The sequence below is a fragment of the Lissotriton helveticus genome, chromosome 5_1 (genome assembly GCF_964261635.1).
Source record: "Lissotriton helveticus chromosome 5_1, aLisHel1.1, whole genome shotgun sequence".
Classification (NCBI taxonomy): Eukaryota; Metazoa; Chordata; class Amphibia; order Caudata; family Salamandridae; genus Lissotriton; species Lissotriton helveticus.
Genome location: NC_136065.1, coordinates 2,089,010,094 through 2,089,028,125, shown reverse-complemented (window position 1 = coordinate 2,089,028,125; position 18,032 = coordinate 2,089,010,094). Strand labels below are relative to the sequence as shown.

At 43.5% G+C, this 18,032-nt stretch overlaps 1 protein-coding gene across 7 annotated transcripts in view; it reads right to left on the bottom strand.

The window, feature by feature from the left end:
- Positions 1 to 16,141, bottom strand: part of PBX3 (PBX homeobox 3) — a 330,520-nt gene extending 314,379 nt beyond the window's left edge. For 2 of the 7 annotated variants that reach the window (XM_078646095.1, XM_078646099.1), the window contains exons 1-2: positions 14,075 to 16,141; positions 12,132 to 12,205 (exon numbers count right to left, since the gene is read on the bottom strand). In XM_078646095.1, the coding sequence (XP_078502221.1) occupies positions 12,132 to 12,205; positions 14,075 to 14,277 (277 nt within the window). In that variant the 5' untranslated portion in view covers positions 14,278 to 16,141. The remainder of the gene's footprint in view (positions 1 to 12,131; positions 12,206 to 14,074) is intronic. The other 5 variants (XR_013595130.1, XR_013595131.1, XM_078646097.1 and 2 more) reach the window with 5 other exon arrangements.
- Between the last annotated feature and the right edge of the window lie 1,891 nt (positions 16,142 to 18,032).

The following is an 18,032-nucleotide window of genomic DNA, read 5'->3' as shown; positions in this document are numbered from 1 at the left end:
CATTGCTGTATTGTAAAGTGAATTCTGATTAGTTTGTGGCATATGTTAAAGTTTTTGAGTGGGTGGAACCTCCCTCACCTGCCTCACTCAGGGCAAGACACAACCAACCACACAAATGGAACCAGTTCTTAAGCTGCATTCCTCGTTCTGACTCAAAATTGAACAGTATTGTGTGTACACGTACTAGTATTCGTGTTTTGTAGGAGACAGAAATAATAGTTCTGCTCCATCTGTTCCATTGCCTCTCCCAGCTAAAGCATTCATTCAAATGCAGCCCACATGAGTGTGCGCTCACCAAGCAAAAATACTCTCACCCTTGCCACTAAGCAGTCTCCTTGAGGGGAGAATCGTACAGGATAGTTAATAAAGATTGATTTCGCAACTAAACTCCGAGCTGTCCCCTCAAGAGAAAAGTCGAGGGCAACTGGCAGCATTTGACAGAAGTATCAACTGCCCCACTGCGGCTGCCTATGTTGCCTCCACTTCATGGTTCACTCGATCTACAGAAGACTTCCATATGCACTTCCTAAATCTGGCACCTTGCACAACCACAAATATCCCATGACGCAAAAAATAAGACAGACAGACAGACAGACAGATAGATAGATAGATAGATAGATAGATAGATAGATAGATAGATAGATAGATAGATAGATAGATAGATAGATACTCTGTGATATGCGATCTAAGGTGCTTTTCGGTTGCTACTAATAATTTACAAACAAACTCTTACTGGAAGATAAAGAACTCAACACATTGTGGGTGCACTTTAAAAAGGAATCCTCATTCTGGTATTTAAAATCGTCCATTAATGGCCAAAAAGGTGCCCGGAGTGGCATTTTTTAAATCCATATGGGACAGTGAATCAAAGGCCATATTGATGAGCTCTCGCTTATGGTCTAAAATGTCCAGAGTACAGTTCCGTCTCTGCACCAAAAATATTACAGTGACTTGTTAAGATAATCAAATGCTATATAAATGAAATTCCAAAACACTGGCATCACCTATAGATGTCGCACTTCACAATATGCAGGTTTTCCCGCCCTACACTGCAGGCATCCTAAAATTCTTTTTTTTTTTAAGACTTTATTATTTCCACATGTTAGAACATTCCCCCCTGCAATTGGCATCAATAATACAAGACGTGTATACAGTTCGATGACCTCATTACGGCACTGTTGGGTACAGAAATCACAGGTCAGGCTGAGTCCATGAGGAATGAAAGAATCATGATAACAACAGGGGATGCATATGAGGAATCAGCCGAGCACAACACCAGAACAAACCCAGCCGCCCCACTCCCTCCTCCCGCCCCATCAGACCCCCGACCCCTCCGAAGAAAATAATTCAGCACTTGTCCCATCTGAATCACTGAGAGACAGCCCCGTAGCACACATGACCCGCCAGGCAAGCAGATCGTCCTGCAGTTTCTCGTCCCTGCGTGTGCGCTGCATATGCGTCTCCTCGGCCAGAGACCACTCCCTGACATCTCTAAGCCAGACTGGCACCTCAGGAGCCCTCCGCCCCATCCAGGTGATCGCTACCCTACGTCTCGCCAACACCAACGTTAATTGCAGTAGTTTGTAGGAAAGGTTCCTTTTCTTAGGCTTGGGGACCATAGCTAATAAGCAGTGAAGCGGGTTCAGGTCAATCCGAAGGCCGGTTACGGTGTTTATCCGGTCCACCACCGCCGTCCAGAAGCTCCTGACTAATGGGCAGTCCCAGGCTTGGTGTAGGAACCCCGCTCCCTACACCCCACATCTGGGGCAGTTGTCCCCCCTATCACCTGAAATACGCGTCAAGGAAACCGGAGTCAAATAGGTGCGATGCATAAAATTGAAGTGTGTCAGTTTGAACCGCGCATTGCATGATACCTTACGTGTGAGGTTCCCTATACGCTTGCGCTGCCCCATGTCCAGTGCGGCCCCAAGGTCTGTCTCCCAAGCCCCCCACGAGGGCGGGACTGGCGGGGTTGAATCCTGTTGCATGGCTGAATATAGCAAAGATATCAGTCTACGCCCTCTACCACAGGAAAGGAGGATGATCAGGGTATGCGACGGCGGGGGCGCTCCTGGGAATTGGGGCCAGGCTGCTCTCGCCACCTCCTGGAGGCCCCGGTAGTGTAAGTATTGCCCCCCTCCCAGACTGAAGGCCTCTTCAGCCTGTTCAAAGGACACGAAGGACTCACTGGGGTAAAGGTCAGCTAAGGTCTCCCAGCCTCCCGCCCGCCAGTCCCGAAAGGACATGTGTTCTTCCATGGCAACTATAGGGGCCAAGATCCACACCGGTAGCTCCCTATGAAAGGGGGCTTGTGGCAATATTTTTTCCACAAACCGCTGCCAGATCCCTGCTGTGTGGCGTACCACATACGGTAGGTCCTCGTCTGCTCCCCGTCCCCGCATCAATGCCACCTGCAATGTCCGCTCATCTGCTCTGCCGGCCAGAAGTCCCATCTCCCAACGGCATCCTACAATTCTAAACCCACTGTTGCCTCACCAACCTTTATCATCTGTATACACCCTAACAACAGCAAGTTAGAATTCAGAGTCCCCTCGGCCCAACAACCACTTTGTTTCGTCTATTATAATGTATTACATATGATGCAGCTTCTCTAATCATCATTTAACAATTTATTTCAAAGTTTTTGTTACCATCCACCGGTGAGTTTCTATCTACCACTTTTGAGGCAACCGATAGTAAACTTCATGCAGCACTGCGGTTTCAGAATAAATAAATACAAGCAACATATTCATGTCTCATAACACAGTTGGAAATGTTGATCAAATATAAACTGAAAGATTTAACAGCATACTGAAAAAAATACCTACCCTTTTACATGTAAGAAAAGGGTCTCAAATCTGAAACAAAATGTGCTTATTTATATATATGCATTGTACCCACAGCAACAGTGCAATGGGAAAATACCATCAGGAAATCTGGCATACTGTTTCACAGGATTGCTCACAGGTTATTATTAGGTACACTAATTTTCTTCTATGCTGATTTTTTTGTTTGTTTGCCGTTCATCAGACTTGAAAAAATACACAATACATTAAAGATAATCACACTGAAGCTTTTATGGTAATCTGATAGAAAATATTGAATTGTTTAGTGCCAACTACTATATTATTTACTAGTATTTTAAAAGGAAGGTACAGTTCTTTATTGAACAAAATATGCTGTAAATTTGGATAGGACAATTAGATCATGTATTTATCCAGGTGGAGGCCGTTATTTAATTTTAAAACATTCAATTGCTGTGGCCTCAGTCAAAGGTCAAAAACCAACATGTCAACAGATTCCTAGGCCTATCTTTGTCCCCGCCCCTCCCACTCCCCCTCCTCCGTCTCTAGCAAGTAGAGCAGAAATATCAAGAAATTACTGAAACAAAATGCAGGCATGTTCGCTAACTTATTTTGATAATTATACTGATTGCCATTGCAAGGGGCAATATGATTGAGCATCACAGCAGTCTCTGTTCAAATCCACCCATGGATGTAGCTCTCCCAAAAATTCGAAGGTACAGTCACTTCACATTATCACCCAACACTTGGTTTTACGTAGAGATGAATTTGACTTTAGCACACTCGACATGAGATAATGTTAAACCTAAGGTTTGTCCTATTATTTAGGTGATCCTTTGCACTTTTTCAATTACACAGCATATTATAAATATGGGACACAAGCACTTCGAAGTGGAATAAGAAACACTGCACAGTTTGTTTTCTGTCCGCACTATGGACAGATAATCTTAGCACTTTATTGCTATGTACATAATATTTTAACTAAACAATGTGACTGCAGAGGATCCTATTTCTCCACTGATAATGTTGATTCAGTTGTAAGATAAAATAAATATCAGTGTGACTGTAGGAAGGGGCATCCAATGCTCTGAAGTGACTTTTGAGTATATTGATTCTAGCGGCATAAAGCTATAGCTAAAAACAGCAAAGCAGGAATCAAACGACAAATTAGAAAGGTTGTTTAAGGAAAAGTGTGGGAATATAATTTTTTTTTATACTTTAGAAGATCAATCTTTTTATTTTCATGTAATGGACTTTTATCTGCTTCAAATACTGACTGCTTATTAACATATTTGTGCTTCAGATACTACAACTCTATTGTACTACAGCACCCAAAAATAACAGGCTCTTTTCTTTTTCATGTTACATTTCTTTTTCTTTGCTAGAGTTTTCTTTTTTTTTATTATAATTAATTGTCGGTAATTTAGGGGGGGGAAAGGATGCATGAAGGCTTGAATTCAAAACATCCTCATGCTCACTGCACAAATAAACTATGAAACCAAAAGGCAGGGAGCTGCATGGAGTAATCCTTCACCCACTGTGCCAGTCAGTAATATTCTTAAGTGATCATGGACACTTGACACATGTAAGACTGAGCCATTTGTTATATCTCTTGTGCAAAAATATATCAATTTAATAGCCAGCTTAACATCCACTGCCTCCCTAAATGAACTACTGTATCTTCGTGATTTCAATAGGAAACACATACAACCCACATGGAATGATAAAAAAAGCATTTAAACATTTAAAAGAAAAGGAGACAATTGCAAAACATTCAAATATCTTCAGTTATAAGGTACTGTTGTTAACAATAGTGTAACCAGTATAACTCTTTACAGTTCTTGTGTATATGTTAAAGGGAGCATAAAGTAAAGGTCCAGGACAAACAGCTGTTCCGATTTATAGAATCAGTTTACAGAGAAACTGCTCCTGTTCTGCAGAATTCCATTACATCAATTAATATTCATACAAAGTAACATTACGTTTAAATAATCAAAGGAGAGGAAACGAACTACCAGTGTTCCAGAGGCTTCTCTGGACCTTTCAATCAATTTTATTTATATGCAAAACCAAGAGAAACTCGGAAAAAACAAAGCTTCTCCTGATGCTAAAGCTCTCAATTTACTGACAGGCAAATGGCTTCATGCTGCCTACTTAATCTCATTTCTTGCATAATGCCCTCTAATTAGCATATCAAAGTGAATTAATACTTCTAGGGCATTAGCAATGGGGAAATCTGCTTCAGGCTCACAATAGCAGTTTAGAGGGAGCCAAGAAATGCTCAAACACACACACACCACCCTGCATTGCAAAACTGTTCTACATATGTATCCTCTCTCGCTAAGCACTTATACCACACACTGTTTTACTACTGCTCACCAAACTTATAATTGCCAAAGTTACTAGTATCTGCGAGAGTCTGTTTGCATTTGCAATTTCAATAGGATCATTGCTGTGGTCTGTGTGGTTTTTACATGCTCAGCAATGTCTCCATGTTAATATGAACGGTGTCATCAGTAATCACTACAATTACCATTTTAAATATAGAGCGCATTCCTTTTATTACATTTTGGCTTTGCGGATAGATAATTAAAAACAATGCTCATGGCCACCTGCTATGCAATCGGAGGAAGATTAGCTTTGCAAATTGCGTATTGTACACATAAAATATAGTTTAGACATTTAAAAGTCCACAGGTAATTCTAAACCTGGATTGTGGTCGTTCTTTTAAGTTTCGTAAATAATTGCCTATTGATATTATGATACCTTTGCTTTTAAAGACCCTATTCAAAAATCATTTTTTGCCAGAGGGGCAGAGTGGACATAGCTCCCAATGCTTATAACTTGTAGATGTAACTTTGTGTAGACGGCTATTCCTGTCAAAAACCTGTGCTCACAAATTAAAGTCAGCCACCACATATAGACATTGCCTATCTCCAAAATACTAAAATAATTCAGCGTGCATGCTCTCTTGCACAAAGCACCCCATCTCTGTAATTGGAAACAGGATGCAGTCAATTTCCAATCACATGGCCTCAGTTCGGAATAATACAAATCACTACCATTGACCGATGGCTGACAACAGATTCTGCAACCATGTCAAACTGCAACTACTGCTTAGCATCCAGTCATATGATCTAACAGCCCTTTTGAAACTAGGTAAGAGGAGAACAGATCAATTAAAAGAAGCAGAGGCTGTAGCAAGCATTGAGCCGCTGCGATACAGTGGACACGTGCACACGTTTTTTAAAGATTTCATTAGTTGTATACTTTGTAGTTAGGTGTGGAACAGCTATATAATAACAAAGTATTTAGCTCCTTAGACACGCGTCAATATGGTATATTAGAGTCTTTTTCACTAACTGGAGTGAACAAAATTAACATAATTGTGTAAAAAAACAAACATATCTATTATCATTATATTTCATATGGGGGCGACATTTCAAACAGAAGAAAAAAATGCATGCACACTTACGTGCTGCTGGGGTTTTGCCATAAAGGTGGAACTTAAAGTTTATCGCCACTGTTTTTCATTTGCACGTATTTCTTAGATTAAATGTTATATTTCTAGCCTGTGGAGTTCAGTTTGCATTATATTAGTTGAACAACTTACACAGGCAATCTAGGCTGTGCTTAATATGACCTGGATTGTGCGCCTCCAACTTCAAGCATGTTGCAGAGATAAAAGCTATGTCTAACTCAATATTGCTCACTACAGTAGCTGTAGAACCCTGCTGAAAGGTGTAATTCATCAGCTATGTGGAAGTATCATTTAAACTTTATAAAAGCAGTCACCGAAGTACCTGACAGAAGCTGAATAATTTATATTAAATATCCATGTGAATTTTTACTCTATTTCTACTCAACATTGCGAAGGGTCTATTGGAGAAAAAAACAAAGGTGACCAAGGGTCAGAAGGCTGCTGAAAAGCAGGCTTGTTTGGCATGTCTTATCTGAACAGCGCTGATCACCTTGATAAAACAAACGATGAAGCAAAAACAGCTGAGAAAACACACAGGCCATGCTTCCCAGGCCGTGAAATGGCAGAATACACACGCAGAGCGGGCTGCAGAGAACAGCATCGACAGTCAAAGGGCGGGTTTAATCTTATGTTTCCCGGTTCAACATGGGATTGAAACAAAAGAACAGCCAACACACTTGTGCCTGCAGTGACCAAGGTAAAGCCATAACATGTTCAAGCTCGTTTGTGAAATGACTGCTAGAAACTGATCCTTTATCCCTGTGATCAGTCTCATGAAACACTCACAGTGAGGGTGTGCAAGCACAATAAGGGCAGTGGGTACATAAACCGCAGAGGCCAGACTAAAGGGGCATGTAGACATGGCTCTTCGGATGACCTCGGAGCTGCCGAACGCCCCCTAGCGCCTTGAGACCCTTACCGGTGAGTAGTGCGCTCTATAAATTCCCTGATTGATTGATAGATGCATAGGTGCCAGTACTCTTACCAAAATTTGAAAGGGACACTGTTCTGTCCTAAAAGTATGTACTACTGTCCTACCGAATGCTGGGTCAAGTGGATGATAATAAAGCATGCATTGCCACTGTCTTTAAGACAAATCAATTTCAATGCTAGTAATTTGGAAAAAATGTTTGAATTATGTTGCTTGCTAAAAATCAGAATTTGGGGTACAACTGTTACAACAGTCAATCGTGTTTCATAGCTATGATAAGGAAAACAAAATCGTGGCAAAAAATAGAAAATATTGATATTCGTAGGGTACACTTGAATTGCTTAAGGTTAGTAACTTATTGCCAACAGTAACAGCGTGGCTAGTCAATAGGTGCAATCGTATCTGTAGTAGATTCCTGTCTCTGCGTGAACTTAATGCTAAACACCTGGCATTTAATTGTACATACAAAGTCTGTGCTGTGCAAGGTGGGCCTTAAGTTAAAAAGTGCTAATTACACAGAAACAATTAAGCTAACTTGCTTGCATTATGAAGGCTAGACACCCTGTGGGCAACCAGCTGTGGGACTTTCAAAATTCTAATCAAATAAGATGCATATTTTTCGTAAATCCATATTTGTCAAAATCAATCAGTACTATTTACAAGTTTATAGCTTAATAGTCAACAGTCAATAGTTTTCCTTCCAGGATATTGAGCAGGGTTAGGAGACACTTTTTTATGCAGTGTTTGTTGATTACAACTGGCTAAATTATGATGTGCCTTCCAGGTGTTTACATGAAAATAATTATGGGCAAATCTAGCAGAATACTATGTTCTTCTCACTATTGTTTACAGTGTCAAATATTAGCACACACAAAAATGTTCTACAGTATATTTGAGTTCACTTTCATACAGATATTCTTTAATGTATGCGTGTTATAATTAGTCAACAAGTACATTTTTAAAATACATAATTGAGACACGTGCAGCTGTACAGCTAAGCCAGTATTACATGTATAATTAATATAAAATGTGTAAATGTTCTTACATGAATTGTGAATATGTTAATAGCAGAACAGAAATAATTGAAATAATATTTTTGAAAAACAAATGCCGATGATAAAAATGTGTACTACAGACGTGTTCATACTTGTCCTGTCATATTTCATAAATGAAATAATGAGACTTCGCAAGCAGGTAGATAGATAGATAGATTGATAGATAGATCGATTCAGGAAAATGAGCTGTGTAATTCTCAGTCCTCACAGTTAGTAAAGTTTGCTTCTAAACCCCTGCCAAACCTTTAAGGACGGAACGTGCACCTTGCCCTTGCAGTACAGGTCACAATATATGCAGCCCATTTGCTGCTTGTTCTTTGCAAATAAAAAATAAATCTTCAAACCGCCCATGGAGCTAAGCAGGCCTTTTCCTTCTTCCTCCCCTGTGGACACCTCATGCAGACTACAAGTTCATTAAGTTTTATGATCTTCCTCAGTCAGTCCTGCTTATAAGCTTCACAAAGGCCACAAATCTGGCAGCCCATCATGTATGCCATTAGGCATTAGTAGTAAATGAAACCTTTTTAAGGTCTGTGGTTTATGTGAGGGAGGAGTTAAAATATGGCTTGGCTGGCAGCTGTCAATGGCCCTTATACTGGACATTTCCAGACATGAAACCATTCACTCCTTAACCGATTCAGAGGCTGTGCTAAAAGAGACTAATATTTAAGAATAAAAACGCTGTTAAGCGGACTGCTAGGCAATGGAAAACTGCAGAAGTTTTAATAAACATATACAACTATAAACATATGAAACTCACATGAAAATGCACTGTGGTCTGATCAGACTATGCACTGCAGTCCCACTGGCCCGTTATTGGCGTGATTGAGCACTTTGGTATGAAGAGAACCCTATTCATAAAACCAAGTCCCGTCGAGAAGCTGAAGTTCAACATCAATAGGGCATCACGGACACAGCCCAGTCTATCCCAATCTTTAAAAACACATTCATTTGTTATATGTGTTTTGAAAATGCCTGCTATCTCGTGGTTGCGTGTGGTAATGCACAGACACATTTATGTTTAAAATAAAATGATTTTATAATTAGGACTATATTTGTATAAGTTTGAGCAAGTGATAAGCAAATTTGACTTGGCGGTGCATTGATTCTTGGCAAGTTTCATATATCACGGAGCAGTGCGATCAAGTTGTAAGACAAGCATGATTTGCTGCAGACACATAAAAAGCATCCTGCCCAAATAATTCTTGAGGAAACTGTGTCTCTATCTAAGTGAGGCAACGCACGCTGCCCGCCCAAATGTCTACCCTAAAATCATGACCTCTTGCTTCACCAAAGACTGGTCAAATTTAATAATAAAGACAGATCATACTACCAAGGAAGTGAAGGAATAAACTACTTAATGAGCATTTAAGAAGCCAGTGGTTTCTTAACTAAACAGATAAAAGACACTACGAGATAGAAATAACATTGCTGATTATCTACTTAAATGTTTTAGAAAGCACAACAAAGCACTAGTATACTGTATTCTACTTTTCCTGTGCCAAATTCAGACCTCGAGGCAAAACAGCTGTACACAAAACAACATTTAAAGATATATTTCCAAAGCTTCTTATATTGCTCTATAATTTTAAAACTAAGCTGGGATCCCTCTGCTTTTTTTTAGATGCTTTATTCGTTGAAAAAATGTGTCTTATCTTTTTTGTACTTCGGTATCCAATTAAAAATCACATTTCAAACAGGGAAGTTTCAGGTTGTATACCTAACCAAATGGGGCAAATGCACACACCTATACTCCCTCTTTAGAGCAATCTCATTTGTGGCATCTTGACTTTATTATGTTGTAAAACGGCTTGCTTAAACATATATGTATGAAAAACGTTTACAAAGTGGTCACCTTAAGAAATACGATTATAAATAACAAGCAATGTAACTTTAGAAAATGCTAGAATAATTCTCTCAGCCATGGCTGTCATGTGCAGAAATACCAGCAACTAAATATCCATTCTATTGACCACCTATGTTTCTTCTTCACTTACCTTTACCCTGGCTTGCAAAAGATTTTCGTTCAACCAAAGACAGCTAACCCTGGTGTACAAATCTGCTTTGGCATCTCACGCCTTCTCCCCTGAAATATGCTTGTAGTATCTATGTGCCCATAGAAGGGTGGGAAAATGTCTGAAGCTGGACAAACAAAAACTCTGGCAGAAGACAAGAAACAAATGCAAACTGGAGCAGCCGGTAGGAGTAAGGGAAGTAGGGCACAGAGTGAGTGAAAATGGAAGGTAAAACTGCATATCTGTTACACAGCGTAGTGTGAGATAAAGTGGTATCCCCTGTCATATCCACAACACACAGCTCGTAAACCGCCGCATGGCTATTAACAGACATAGAAGGAGACCAAGACATGGCATGATCTCAGGCAACATAATTTACGAGAAAAAGAGGATATGCGGGATCAGTTACATCATCCTTTCTTGCCCCCCCCCCCCCCCCCGCCTCCCCACCCCTGTCCCCCCCTCCAATCATTTAGATAGTAAGGGAAATACTCAGGGACACGGTTAGGTATGAGAAATTGAAGATCATATTAATGTACCATTCACTATTACTAAGTGCATTAAACACTCTAGTGGGCATAAATTGTCATGATCAAGGGAAGCATGCTCTGCCAGAAAGATTTTAGATTGTGCACATTGTGTTACAAAATGTTTACATTTGCTGCCAGTACATGCCAGTACTGAAAGGACTAAACTGCTGCAGATGCGATAGCTCAAGGAGACGCGTTTAGAACACTTTCCAGCCAATGATGCACCTGAGAAACTACACATATATGCCCGTCCACGCCATAGGGAGATGCACACACATATATCTGTCAGGTTGCATCATCTACATTGTATGCACTCACGTATTTATGTTCTAGTATTTATGTATTATTTGCTGACACGTACATCAGATTCTGATTTCTACATGCTACTGTGTGATGAAAAGGAAACCTGAAACATGCTTTCGTGTTTCTCTCAATAACCACTGTATTGATTACACAGTGCACATTGTTAAAAATATTCTCTATTCCTTATGAATAGAAATAACAAATGGCATTCCACATATTTCCTGTGTGCAGAAAACGTGCATGAAATATGCGAGCAATTACACATCTCTTTGCATGACTTGAAGATGCAAACATTTTCAATCTTTTAACATACTTTTATATGTGAGCTCATCACTTCCTCAATCACGGCTTCGGCAATAACTAGTCAGCTGCCTAATGCGAATGGCAGAAGGAATCGTCACCACGTGAGGTCAATGCAGCTGTCTGGGAAGGGCTCATTCCTCTCAATTGTACAGCTACAGTCTATGGAGCCAACAACTGGCGATGAACTGGGAGGCATGTGGTGTTTGCTGGGCTGGGGCCTTCACCAGTCCCTGAGCTGACAACAATTCTTTACTTTACTTTCTATAGTATCAAAAGCACCCCTGAATGAATAGATGTAACTAAAGGCACTAAGGTGAAGGTCGCAGTCAGCGAATTCGATATATTTCCATTCGTACTTCTGTCTAAACAACCTGTCTTGCTGTTGGGTAGATTCTCCCAGCCTTGACACCGAGGCTAACATTGTTACTAAAACATACACTGCCACCGTGCCAAGCAGCATGCTGCTCTCGGGCGTGCAGGGCCTCCATACAACCCCTGAAGCTCCATCGTGCTTCACCTACATTCATTGGCACCTCCGGAATTTTTAGTAGTGCTAAAAGTGACTTCAGACTGACTGACATTCCCCCTCAAGACAGAGGGAAGGCGAAACAGCGATCAAAGATGGCGACGTCTGGCACCTGGGATCGGAGGCAGAGGCCTGGGGGAAGGATCCCAAGTAAAATCAGGATGCTAAATGACAGATTCTTACCTGTTTTTTCCTTTATTTCGCAAAGTACACTGAACAGGGCGGGCTTCATTCTGTGGCAATTCAAGGCATGCTTCCTGCAGAGATAAAACACAGCACGAGCAACACAATGTTAGCAATGTGGCAACAGAGCACCCAATTTAGCTTCATTGAATGTGTCAGCAGATACATTTGAGCAAGTAGAAGGCATGCGGGTGGGTGAAATGTGGGCAGTGGGATAGGGAGATTGTTGCCTTCACTTAACTCTCCCAGAAGGGCTGGGTGTGCTACTCAGACAATTGATGTATTCAAAAAGCACGAAGAAAAAAGTGGCACCTGCCTTGAGAGACGAGCGGCCACGACAAAATCAGCTTTAATGAAAAAGCACTGATCCCGCCTGTCGGGAATAAGTTGTAAACTGAGTAAAGTGAAAACGCACAACCCTACATCTACCCCTTTGCATGTGTCTACAAACAGTTTAATAAATGCCAACTCCGAGGTCCTTGGAGCAAATCTCCTACAGGTTTGCCTGCTCCCATTATCTGGCCCATATTCCACATAAATGAGTTGGCTGTCCTGGGCCGTTCCCCTGGTTGCCCTGGAAATGATTTATGAAGTGCTAACAGCTAGACTTGTTTCGTGTTTCTTTTGGGCCCGGTTTCTTCTGCAACACTCCCGTGTCAGCTCTGACATAGCGTCACAGGAGCCTATTCTTTCGGGATATTAAAGGGGAGGCTTATTGAGCGCTCCGGAGGTGGATGAAAAAGTGCATCTAGGCACAGTGGTTGTTGTTGTCACAACGACGCGTGGAGGAGCATCGCCGCGCCAGAGAGCACGGCGGGCTAAGCCTGCTTCTAAATGTGCAGCAGATGACAGGAGTGCAAATGGAATGGCAGACACCAAAGCATATATTGCAACAAAGGGAAATATAATAAAAACTACGGCACTCAGATCATGACTACAGTATACGGGATGGGAACACGCCTTGCCCTGGAAGATGAAAGGCGTGGGGGTACAAGATGAAGGGGCCAGGGTTGTTTGGGGGCAGTAACATGCAAGATGGACATCGGCTACAGTAAAAAAGATATATCATTAAAACAGTCCTAGCTGCTCTGCTGATGACCCCGGGCTATAAATATGGAGCTTCCTCTGTGGGGTGCAAAGTGAAGGGTCACCGCAACCGCGGGGTAGGGAGGGGAGAAAGACCAACCGGAACACAAGCGGTGCTGCTCTGTACACAGACATATTAAATCAGGCCCGGTCGTTTAGCACTAATCGGTTAGAACAGAGCCGTTGTTTGGGGCTATTACTGCATGGGCGCCCATGCCAAAGACAGGGGCGCTCCTGTAAGAAAGGCTTAGAGGCAACGCCGCCAAGATTTCTTCGTCTTTCTTTGACATGCACGGGCGGGGGCATTTAGAAGTAGGGACAGTGCACATATTTAGGAGACTGGCTACTGGCATGCACATCTGGGGGAGTGTGGCACCGGACTCATATTTAAGGACCCTAGCATATATATTTAAAGGGTTCTAGCACCTTACCCACATCCCAGTAGACCATTTCTTACTGTGAATGGGAACGCCTTCACATAGTTAAAGAGGTCGGTAACTGAACTTTGGGAAAGGAGCGCGCGAGTCATACAGACACCCTGGCAAGCATGAACAGTGGTCCACGGCTCGCAGAAGTGGAAACTGCTAATCATGTACAAGGAAGTGGGGAATCATGGTACCACAGAGGACCCTGACAGAATCCTGAGCAAGCTGGGAGGTATGTACACCTTATGAGGGGAATTATGGGTGAGGCTGGAATGGGACAATGCAATTTACAGAGTAACAGCCGCTGCGAATAGGTGATAATCGTTAAAGGCAAGCGGCAGGTCTGCAGAGGGCCGTAGATGCCTTCTGCTGGAGTATAGGGGGCTGAAGAGGGGTAGGGAAGACAGAAATGGCTGAGAAGTGGGCACCAACTTTGCTTGAGCCTCGTCCAGGCTCTGGTCTGTGATGGTCATGATCTGGTGAAGAATGTCTCCGATGTCCTGTTTCCGGCCATCGCCCTGGTCGGTCCCGTCATGCCCGCCATGAGGAGGAGGCAGGGACATCCCCCCTTGCACCGAGTGGCCGGCCAGGTTCACCCCAGCCAGAGTCTGCAACATCCTGGACTGCTCGTCCATGCTCTTCCGGCTGCTGATGCTGTGCACCGCAGCCCGATCAATCGCAAGGGGCCTGGGGAGGGGGGTAGTGGCGTGCGTGCACAGGGATCCGAGCAGATCTGGGAGCGTATCTTGCAGCGTCTCCGGGAGAAAAAGAGGCGATCAGGAGCAGCGATGGGCGGCAGACCAGACTTGAAGCCAGAAAGTGTGGCGGTGGATGTCGGGGAGTCTCGGCAGCTGCGCGTACCTGGGATGTTTACAAGAGCATTTCATTCAGAAATCGGAGACTGCTGCCGAATAGTCTGCATAGCCGGAAAATCCTCGATAACTCAGGGACTTTGCAAGTACATTTTCGGCGTTCAGTGTTTTTCTGGAAATCCAGAGCGCGGACAAAATCTTCGGGTCACAATGCCTTTAAAAGAAAATACTCGGCACCACGTATCTTTACAAATATTCAGACCTCAGAGTCTTTGCAAGCACATATTCAAATTTAGCAGTCTTTGCATAAAGTAATCAGACGTTAGTCTCTTTTCAAGAAAATATTCAAGGCTTACGGATTTGGCAAAGAACCCCTCAAATCTCCCCTTTTATCAAAGAAATCTACACATGTCAATAAATGCTGTTAAAACCCATTCAGATTTCAGGCTCCCGTGCCTGGCCGCTTTTCATATCTCTGGATGTTTTCGCTGCATGCTGTCCTCCATGTGCCGAGATGCCCTCGGCTCGTGTGATACTTGCGATAACCTTTCAACGAGGACCCGAAGGAGACGCCAGCGGATCAGGTGGGGCGGCAATAGTCCAGGACCTTTTTGCTGGAAAATACCCGGAAGGAACCAAAGGTCTTTCCCCCCGTGCTTGTCTAAGTCAAGGATCCTCGGGTTGAAATTCTCAGCTCCAGCTGTTCTTTAGTTCTCGGGATGTCTTCGCGGCAGCCTCTTCAGATCCCTGGATGCTTTCCGATCAGTTTTGTCATCACAACCTTCTAAAGAAATCTGTTGAATTGGGGAGCAATCGTGGGAAAAGACATAAAAAAAGAGAGGCAGCAGATCCCGAATATTCGTGCATTAGTAGTTTTTTGTTTGTTTTAGATCTGGTGATAAAGCTTGTCAGCAGATCTGCTGTCCCCAGTAATGAGAGGCGGAGGCTGATGAATCTGCTGCCTGGAGACGCACAGAATGATAGCCCATCACTTGCTGCTCCCAGTCAATGTTAAGTCCTCGGATCTTCCCTCTCCTCCTTGATCAGCCCCTCAGGAATGTCAATGATCCTTTAGTTCCACCGTGTTCATCCGTTTGACCAACATTTTAGGCTACTGTCCTCTTCTCATTTCTTTTCAGCTGGCTGCCCCAACCAAAATTTCTCCTTTTAGGAAAAATAAATAAAAAATAAAAATAGAAGGCAAAAAACTTGTAAAAACGTGCACGGCACGTCCTGCGGTGCTGTCCTTGCTGCGCGCGTATAACTCCCAACTTCCTTTTTTTTCTTCTTCTTGTGTTGCTCCAATTTAAAATTATAGCAAAATCTCCGTGTACAAAAGTTCCTTTGGTCCCCTTTCTCTCCTTTGGCAAGTGTGTAAGTGGAGCAAAAATATAAAATATACTGCCAAATCCACTCCTCGGAAGATGCAGGGAAATAATCAAAAAGTTTGAGGAAAAAAGCCGGCGAGGCGGTGAAGGTAGGTGAAAAAGGGATATTAATTGCAAAGCTCGGAGGCTAATGTGCTTAAAAAATGAAACGCTAATAATATATATGAGGAGCCGGGCTGGGATTTATGAGGCCGGCGGTGTAACTCGGTGTGTGTGTTTTATGTTGTTTGATGGCCTCTTTGCTGAGGGATTGACAGTCTGCCAATGCCACTCACTCACTGCAGACGTGTCAGGGCTCCGAGGAGGGGAGAAAAAAGAAAATATAAATAATGGAGGCAGGCCCCGCCCGCGCTGGGGAGGCGCCCGCCCGCCATTTGCCTGCCCGCCGCCTACGACCGAAAGGGGCGGGCCCTTCGCCTCACGGGAACGCCTTCGGTCCCACCAGACCCGCTTTCTGTCTCCTTTCCGCCCACGGCGCGGCCACGAACCTCCCCCGCCGCTTTTTCAAAGAAATCTGCAATTTTGAGGGGAGAAAAAGCGTCCTTCTCCCCAACGGTGAAAGAGCAGCGGTTAACACGGCTCGTTTGATAGACGGGGCATCCGGCCAACCAGAGCGAGGGGTGTAAGGAGGCGGGCGTTTCAGGCCGTGGAGCAACTAATCCAGCTGAAGCCCTCTGCGAAAGGGGAGTGAACGGGAGCTGTCACCGTGAGCTAACTTGCAATTGGCTGTTTTGAACGGTGGCGTACGTAGGGTTGTGGTGAGAGGGTAGTGCATACATGCCAACATTTCAGAAGAGCAAAGAGGGAGATTTTTTTTTTAAAATCGGGAGAATGGGGCTTCAAATCGGGTTACTGGCGTGTATGGGCTTTGGAAGTGTGCTGCTGCAGGATTGGACATTTGAAACACAAATGTACGTTTTTTTTCTTACCTTTTACAAGCATGGAGCGCAATGGCAGGCTGAGAGGGTGATGCAAGTGTTGTCCCCCCCTCCCCCCCCCCGCCCCTGTGTGACACCCCAGCCGAAAACAGCTTCCTGTGCACACACACGCCCCCCCCCTACTTCACAGGTCTTCAAAAGACTATTGCCTTGTTAATGACCCTTTGTTGTTTTTTCACCCCATCGAGAGCCCCTGCATGGCCACTTTGACTATTGCTGGAAAAATTAGCACTTCACACAAACGCCCTGTCAACAAACCCCGAGGAATCGGGTTTTTGCTTGCAGGAATCGGGAGGCGGGAGACTAGCCTTCAAATCGGTAGTCTCACGCCTGAATCGGGAGGGTTGGCATGTATGGTAGTGTGAGGCCGTGTTTGGTTGGCGCGTGTGGATGCTGCTGCTGCTGCTGCCTCCCTGCTCTCTTGGTTGCCTTGGCGACAGGAGGGGGATGGACAGAGGGAAGGGAAGGATGGATGCTTTGTGGTGAGTGCAGGAGATGAGACAAATCTTGCTTTTGGTCGCAGCTCTTGTAAGCACAGGGATCACAAAAATGTACACCGCCAGTGGAGATACACAGGCCACGGTCACTCTGGATTAAAAGCTACTCATTGTTTGGGATTTTTTTCTCCAGAAAACGGTACGTTCCTTCCACTTTCTTCCTAGTCGTGTGAAGGTTAAATCAAAGTAACCCACATATGTTCCTTCTTTTTGTTAGCTTGCCTTGTAGATAACGGGTAGAAGCTGAAGAATTTGGAACCGGGGAACTCGGTTAAAATCAAGGCGTCTTTCAACGTCCTGTGATCCTGAGTAAATTATTTAATCTCCACGTGCCTAAAAAAATAATGTGACCTCGTATAATCTAATCAGGTGCGCGTGTAAAGCGCTCTAATGCACTTCAGCCATCTTTCAGCTATATAAAACCAGGAACGATATTGCACATTTGTTATTTTCCCGTCTCGGAATCCAGGTCTACCTACAAAATGCAGAGTAGGGAGTAATTGAACTGAAAGGAAAAGCAATTACACTTTTGTTCTTCGAAATAAATTCGCTCCAAGTGTTTGCAGTGGTAGGGGGAAGCTGCATCCCTGATAGGCTGCTTAGGGCTGGTAGGTGTAAGGGATTCCTGCAGCAGCACACACATCAGCAGTATCTCCCACCATGAGAACCTGGATGTCGCATGAGGCAGGAGTGTGTCCTCTCAAGAGCCATGCTAGGTGGTCTTGCTCCAGCCTGCGAGGAAGAGACTCAAACCT